At 36.8% G+C, this 8,305-nt stretch overlaps 1 protein-coding gene across 9 annotated transcripts in view; it reads right to left on the bottom strand.

Moving 5' to 3' along the window:
* Positions 1-211: 211 nt before the first annotated feature.
* The window catches only part of LOC134818889 (uncharacterized), a 67,240-nt gene continuing 59,146 nt past the window's right edge, over positions 212-8,305 (bottom strand). For 5 of the 9 annotated variants that reach the window (XM_063828596.1, XM_063828600.1, XM_063828598.1 and 2 more), the window contains 8 exons: positions 7,016-7,137; positions 4,349-4,506; positions 3,919-4,118; positions 3,533-3,678; positions 3,090-3,325; positions 2,586-2,719; positions 2,089-2,249; positions 212-1,124 (listed from right to left, as the gene is read on the bottom strand). In XM_063828596.1, coding sequence (XP_063684666.1) covers positions 1,005-1,124; positions 2,089-2,249; positions 2,586-2,719; positions 3,090-3,325; positions 3,533-3,678; positions 3,919-4,118; positions 4,349-4,506; positions 7,016-7,137 — 1,277 coding nt within the window. In that variant the 3' untranslated portion in view covers positions 212-1,004. The remainder of the gene's footprint in view (positions 1,125-2,088; positions 2,250-2,585; positions 2,720-3,089; positions 3,326-3,532; positions 3,679-3,918; positions 4,119-4,348; positions 4,507-7,015; positions 7,138-8,305) is intronic. The other 4 variants (XM_063828597.1, XM_063828599.1, XM_063828595.1 and 1 more) reach the window with 1 other exon arrangement.

Below are 8,305 nucleotides of genomic sequence, written 5' to 3'. Positions count from 1 at the left end.
TAAAATTAGTTCCATTTAAATTTAAGAGTTCTGATTTCTGACCCATCGGCATATCAGTTTCGTTTGACACACGCTGTATGCCTCTTTTCACGCGGCCTCCTAAGAAAAGATAAGAGGTATACTAATACAACGTGTAGCAAAATTTCATTGGGTCTGAGCTTTAGAGGTGACAGCAATTATTTTACTTATGACTTTTAAAAAGAAGACAGAATTTTCAAAACTTAAATAAAAATAAAAATTGTATTTAAGATCATTACTGCATCAATAAATCAATGTTGTCATTTCATTATCAAATTCTAAGAGAACTATTTTTGAAAACTGAATTCAACTAGTTGAACTTTAAATTAAATGATCCAAGTCAGAATATTTTATATTTAATGGCTGAGATAAACCACGTGATAGTAGCAGCTTAAATAACTTAAATGGTAATCGAAATCATTAATTTACTGACTTATCTGCTCATTTTAACAATTATTTTAATTGTTCTTCGGCTTGCACCAGTAAACAGAGAATATGAAATATATACCGCATTACCGCATTATTACCGCATTAAAAGTATTTTAACGTGAATGCCTGCATCAAATTCATATAACGATACAAACCTGGAATGACTTCAGTCAAAATATAGCTAAACAACATATAAAAATCAGTAATCATCAATTGATCACCGTAAATGAAACCATGACATAAATCAACATAAAAATTGCTGCATAAAAAGAGCAACAATAATTTACAAGGGAACTACTCCGCAAGCAATGCATTAAATATGATAACAAATCAGCTCATCCATAACCCATATCTAGAAAAAGTAGTGATGCTGTTGTTGTGAAAACGCTGTGGCGTATTTAAACGCTGTGAGGTCACTTATACAGTCCATATCATCTTGCCATCGCACGACTTTAGTTCTCATTTCTAGCCCAGACTGATTCCTTCTCCGTCCTCCTGGAACCCCCTCGCAGCTGTAATTTAGCTGAGTTTCCTGACGAGTACCATATGATAATATCCTATTCGTCACCTGTGTACGTTTCAGTTAACTTGGATCTGTAAGCCTGGATGTCAAGTATCAGCTCCTCGTTTCTTTCGTCGTTCACGGTCTCAGGCATCTCATCATTCTTACCGTACACCTGAGAAAATGTTATGTTATGTAATGTTGTTGGGTTGTTGCTATGGTAACCATGAGTTGCAGTCATGGTAACAAGGTATGCGGTATTAGTGTGGGTACATGGCGTCAATATGTCAGTTATTAGAGCATCCCCGGTCATGAACCCCAACAATATTGTCATATCATTATAATGTGTGGTGAGCATGAGTTGTAACTGAAGGCTAAGAGAGATGATTGATCAGTGTCTGGTCCTGAATAAGATTACCAACAACATCACGCGGGAGATGCTGTCAGGATAGCAGTTTTATTTCTGAGGAAACTAGGCAGGTTCTGAGGAAACTGTTGAAGTTCAATCATTGGTAATGGTTATAGAAAGCTGCCTACAGCTAGCCTTGCCGCAAATAAATTCACGTTCACAAAATTTGTTAATCGATGTTAGATGTTATCCTAGAGATTCTTCATCATATCATGAATTTGTCTTGCAATCTTCATTCGACCATTAATAGTTTCTTAAACACGTGAATAACCACCCAGTAGGAGTTTCTAGATACTAATCTGTGAAGAGTGTAGATCATAAAGCATGATGATTGATCATTCTAGATTAAAGTTAATGTCATAGTCACAGCTCCTGATATACTTAAACATATTCAGTGTAAGAACTAGGAGTAAAACTGACTGATTATGGACCGATATGATGGATATGATACTTGATGCATGGATATTGGACAACGGGGGGCTTGATATTGCTTCACAAGAAATTATGATCCCATAAAAGAGTGGAGGCGGAATGTCGTTAACTAACATACGATATTATAAAGGAGTACGAGGAACGTGTGATTAAACTGGGGTTCTCCAGAAACTCTCGTCATTGTCACTGAATGACACAGGAATTCGAAACAAACGTTTCCGATCCGAATTCCAGGACAAGCGCTTGTTATGACTTTATAACTTAAGATAAAAGAATTAATCCGAAAATTCACACAAACCTGTGATGAAATCTTCCGTCGGTTTTCTCCTATCAAATACCGCTTATAAAACTCAATAAAATCGTCCATGGTGATCTCCTCAAGAGCTGCCACTTTCTTTTCTCTCCGAACAAAGTCTCGTGTCGGTGAGAAAATCTCTCTGTTGAACTGGGTGTTCTTTTCTGAAGAGAAATGAAAATTAATCATCTTATAAAGTTATAAAAGCTAGAGTTGAAATATTTGGAACAGTTTCTGATGGTTATTATAATGGTACAATGAAATATGTATTGACGTCTGTCCACAGAGGTTGGGTGTCAGTGTTGACTATGTCGGTTGTTCAGTCAGATACTTAGCCAAATACCAGCAGAGTGCTTAGTACCTTGTTTAGCGCATTCTTGGGGGAGTTTCCACCAAGTACGGATAAGTTTAAACATACATGTAATCCAGTGTATAGGAGATGGAAACAGTGAATAAATCTATATCAGTTTTCAATAAAAATGTATGACGTTATAAAATACCTGATAAACTAATCGGTTTTTCCTCGATTTGTTTTCTTAGAGCGACCTTAATGTCAGCCCACAGCTGTAAACCTGCATCAGATTTGCTCTGTTCAAGGAATTTGTTGTATTGAAGATCAACGAAAATATCGTGCCTGAAATAATGGAACACAATTAAGCGATATAAAATAACAATATGGATTACCTCGTTATTTATTTCTGTATGTAAAACGGGATGTTAAGCAGAGGGCAAATAAAAGCAATCATTAGTCGACTGGTGATTCATGTCTTAACTCTCAGTGTTACAATATCATCACATACGGTTCTTAATGAATGGAACAAGATAAGAACATACTGTTCTTTATGAATAGAATAAGATAAGAACATACTGTTCTTTATGAATAGAATAAGATAAGAACATACTGTTCTTTATGAATAAAATAAGATAAGAACATACTGTTCTTTATGAATAGAATAAGATAAGAACATATTGTTCTTTATGAATAGAATAAGATAATAACTTACTGCTCAGCGATAACGTAAGCCCCAGCGTCCTCTCTAGATCCCTGAACCAAGATGTTGAACACCATGATATTCTTAAACTCCTCCTCAAAACAGCTGGCAACATATCCCAACTGTTGTTGGGTCCTGAGATAGTTGAAACAAGGTTCTCTCATCATTAGTCCGAGTAAGGTAGCCAGAACGAATCTAGTGTAGGGCAACCTGTCCGTGTAAGGACCATTTGACTCAACAGGTCCAATCTGAGAATTTATATTATTAGCATGAATGAAATAGTAATTAGGGTGCACTTAGCCAGGAGGGGCACTTAATTATAATTAAATTAAGTTAAATTGGGACTAATATTGGTCCCATACATCAGATAGACCTTGTATTATTGGATAATAAAAGGCGGGAGATTTATAGCCCGTGGCTCACTACAAGTATAAGTTCAGAACAATAAATCTCACCTGGAACAGAGACAGAACTCCAGAGTTGGGTTCCTCCGGGTTCTCAACCTTCTGTCTGACTACCAGGGTCTTGTTTTGAGGTAGTTTGAAGATTGGGTGAACGAAGGCGTCCAGCCTGTTTTCCTTCACAATCGTTGAGCCAGCCCCTGGTGGTTAAATGACGTTCAGGAGAATGTTAAGATTATACTGCGTTCTAATTGGGTAAAGAAACTGAGACCAGCGAACAAAGGGCTTTCTTAAGTAAACATACAATTGTTAACGATGGTTCAATGATAAGATGTGACAGGATCTCTCATAATGTTCATAAATTTGATAAGAATACTCCCACTAAAAAGCAGGAAGTTATGATCCGGATCTATTTTAATTTGAAGAGAATAGGATCTAACCCGCACCCGTAACAAGCTTGTTCTTCAGTATCTCAGAATATTCTGCTGACTGCTGTTCAATAACATTTCCCATAATCGAGCAGTCAATAGAGATATCTTTTAGGAAGTCGTCTCGCAGGTTCCTGATGTCTGATTGCGCGAGGGAGTCTAATTCCGCCAAGTTTTCTGAGTAGGAGAATATGTACTGGTCTTGAATCATCCTGGTGAGGTTGCGTCAGTTAATTTACTTTGCAGAACAGCAAAAATAAATAAATATTAAGCTTTTGTATATACACATAATCGTATTTCCTGCGACATTTAAAATGTTGCCACGTTAAAAATATTCGGCAGAAGCCGAACTGTAAATCTCGGATAAAATTTGAAATGGGATAAACTGTGTTAAAAAAGGGTTAAAAAGGTTGAAAAGGTGTATTCACTGGCAGAGTCATACCTGGCATATCGTAAACTGAGCTGAGCAGGCATCCAGTTCTTAACGTTCAGATATTCCTTCCTGATTGGTTCCCGGATGGTCGCGTTAAAGTGCTCCTCGTTTTGATCAAAATCAAGTTGGAACAACGAGTCCAGGCCGCTCTCTATTACTTTTTTCACCTGAGTAATAAAGGGCGATTAATTATTAGGTCAACAAAGAAGTTAGCACATATTGATCCTTAGTCCTTACTAATCATAATTACGGCTTGAAAACTTTGTAGTAACCGCACTTTAATGTTCGTCCTTGGAAAACTGCTATAAATTATAATTCATACTAAACAAGTCTGAAAGGACCTTTGAGTCTATCTACTTTCTAAAGCAAATGAATTGTAGAATAGAGTTGGAATTACAGAGGAGTGTCATCTAAGCCTTCCTTTTGTTTTCTGAAGAACAAAAAACATAAACGAGATGAATGTTTAAAAAGTCGCTTTTACTTTTGGGCTTCTCCTATGCATATTCCATGCCAAAACATTCTGAATCTAGCAGTAGATTTGTGAGATTTAGACATTATTCTGTACAAAAGATGCAGATATAAGAAGATTGACACCTACTCAGACTTTTTAAACTTTTAGTTCGTTCGTTTCGCTATAATCCATATAAAATGTAGACTGTTAAGTTTTTACTGTATTAGACCCCGATGCATATAAAGCTTTTTTCCCAAAAATCACCACTTTTAGTTTTAGAAGACATGAAAGTTTAGAAGATTTTAAAAGATTTAAAACTCCCCTTTGAAAGTTTGAATACTGTTTACCTGCATTGTAAGACATCCTCACAATTTAGACCTGTCCGTACCGACAACTATAAGTTTTCAAAACCTTAAAGTTGTCCGTGCGGCCGGGCCTTAGAATCCTTTAATTTACAGTGGGCACAGGGCTGATTTCGTATAATTCTGATACAATTGGGAGCTGCTGTAATAAGCTTCATGTAGGTGCTATTATCACACTTGCTCTCAAGACTCAAGACTCAATCTTTAGATGATCACTCGATGAAGACTGTCCAACAATGATTTACCATATTAGCTCAATTGTTGCAAAGGGGTGAAACTTGAAAGATTTAAGATTACAATTGTGCATAAAATTTAATTATTATTGCTATTCAGAATGCACTGGGTTATAGATTTATAACCACTCAATTCTCATCACGAACTGAAAGCAAACTATTTGACCGAAATTAGTTTTTAAAAACGTTGAGAAAGATGGCCTTAACATTGCAATTAGGTTTTACCAGCGATCTGCGAGAACAAGCATGGATTCAACCTATTTTTCTGTACTAAATTTTCTGGATGTTCATGCATTTGTTTGACACATTTTGTTTGCAGTCAAGGAGGTGGTCCGCAGATTGCATGATGACCATGAAGAAGCATACTTCTAAACTTCTCAATAGGTTCAAATACGATTAATGTAGGTAGGAAACTATGGAAACTATAGTCCATTTATTCTGAATACACATCATCAGGCGATCTGCGAATGAAATAAATTGCTTGGTATGTAAACCTGTACCCCTGGAACGATTTCACATGTTAAACATTCTGATAGAGGCTGAAGACTTGGAAATTTAGACACTATTTTACAATTCATTCTAGAGTTTGACACATACTCAGACTAAGATTATATTTAAAGTTCTTTCCGTTAATCCATATAAATTTTTTGCTTGATGCCTGTGTTTACGAACCGACTGTAAACAGTTTTTACAAAAAATTGGTCACTTGAAAGGAATTAACTAAAGGCAATTCCCACTTTGATGATCGAGCTGCTGAAGACCTTCAGTTCTAAAATTGTTTTAAAAATCTTGAAATGATACGCACGCTTCGAATTCCAGAATACTATTTGACGAACCTTCCAACAAGTAGAGGTTTGAGAGAAAGTAACAATTTGTTCGAGACTTTGCAGTGCCTGAGTGCCAGTAACACCACATTTTTAGTATCCATAGACACATGTCAAATGGCTTTAATTGTTCACGAATCACCTAATCGTGCTAATACCCAATTCTTGATTCTAACACAGCAGAACACGGCAATTATGATCGACCGGGCTACATCTCTACAAGTCTCTACGAAGATATTTCAGTATTTTATATTAATCGACAACATTGTAATCCTCCTTGCAGTTATTGGTGATAACAGGTCATTAATAAATGAGGCTATTAACTAGTGATTTAACAAGTCAATTACTCTCGTCCTATTATCCACTCATAATAAAATAATAGGACTAACTTAATTCACTATAATGGTAGTGGTACAGTTATAATGTCCCGAAATTCCCGCAATTTCATACGGTTAACACAGATACACACTGATACAGCACTGTTATTAAAGGAGGTCACATTGTCCATTGTCTAGCACAGCAGAGGACGGCAATTATGATCGACTGGAGGGACATTCGAAATGTCCATTGTAAATATACTACTCTTAGAGTCTTAGAGACTATAAGATTGGAGACAATCGCAGAATGCTTGCAGTACCTGGGGGTCGGCTTACAATAAAAGCGCTCTTCTTATTTTAAGCAATGGATGATAAGAGATACTAAATAATTGGCATGGAAGAAAAGTAAGTTTTCTTCGATCTGTCCAGTAAATGTTTTTATTAAAAAGAGAAATGTTATCAAATTTAATCCTCACAAACGAAAGTTACCTTTTCAGCGTCGGAGAACCCGGAGAGGGTCATGATCCAGAAGTCATCAAAAAGAAAACCTATATCATAGTCAACTGATACAGCGGGGTAGAGAGATTCAGAGGTCTCACGCAGGTAGGTACCTGATAAAGTAGCGTTTAGAGACCTGATCTGGCAATTATCTATTTTAGATTACGTTCTTCAATTATGTATAGACAGAATATTTCGAAGAGAAGGCGAATGGTGAATCATAATTAATGCATCTATCCATAAACCAAACAAATCCGGCTTTAAAATTCATTTTGTCAGAAAATTTTAATTCTAATCCAGTCCAAAGATACCATAGATTTTCTGTAACAGTCTCAAATGTATATACAAAGAAGTATAGGGTGATTCAAAAATAATGTTTGGATTTAAGAAATGATAAACATTTCTGAAGGAGCAAATTTATAATAACATAAACCCGCCACGCAAAGGGTTTATATAACAGATCATCCCGCGCTAGCGGGATGATCTGATAAACACATACGAGTGCGCGCAGCGCACGAGTTTTGTGTTAATATGTAATCCCGAAGCGCCAGCTGAGGGATTACATTTATTTAGCCCTGAGCGTGAAGTGTTTATGGATTATAATTATCTCCGGCGATTTCGACAAGGGATTTATACTTTAGAAGAGAGTGATAAAATAATTTTTATTTCGGAATACGGGTCTGATTTTAGTAATATTTTCATTTCTATTTGTCAAAGTCATTGAAGTCACGAGCAAATCTGGATGACTGAAGCCAAGAATTAAATTTGTTTAGAGCCCAGTTGTTGACTCTAACTGTACTGTCCGGAACACGATTGGAAAGCAGTTCATCAATCTGAATGTCAAACCGATCTGTCATAGTGGAGCAATAGCTTGAACGTTAGCAGGAACAAGAGCTGGAAGGAGAGCAAGCAAAACAATACTATTTTTAGGGCACGGACAAGGGTAGCTGGCTAGTCGCCAACTTCTCACGCCACGCGTTGGAGAAATTCCAAGAATTAGCTGCTTTGGCAACGTTCCCAGGAATTTGCGTGTAAAAGAAGTGGACGGTTACGATGTTTCATATCACGTGGTGCGCTTTCGTGTCACGTGGTATAGACTCGGCGTATGCTATTGGTGGCACGTGGTACGCACGTGACGCGCCCACGTGATCGCGCGTCTAACTGTTCTACTATTATCGAGTTCTAATCAGCAGTATCATTGATTATTGTAAGTCGGAGAATTGAATGATAAACATCAGTTACGACTAAAAAGCGGGCCGGGTTTATACAAATTTCCGGGGC

Source organism: Bolinopsis microptera, chromosome 7 (genome assembly GCF_026151205.1).
Source record: "Bolinopsis microptera isolate Bmic1 chromosome 7, MBARI_Bmic_1.0, whole genome shotgun sequence".
In the NCBI taxonomy this organism is placed as follows: domain Eukaryota; kingdom Metazoa; phylum Ctenophora; class Tentaculata; order Lobata; family Bolinopsidae; genus Bolinopsis; species Bolinopsis microptera.
Note: the sequence above shows the minus strand (reverse complement) of the source record. Positions and strands in the feature narration are given on the sequence as shown.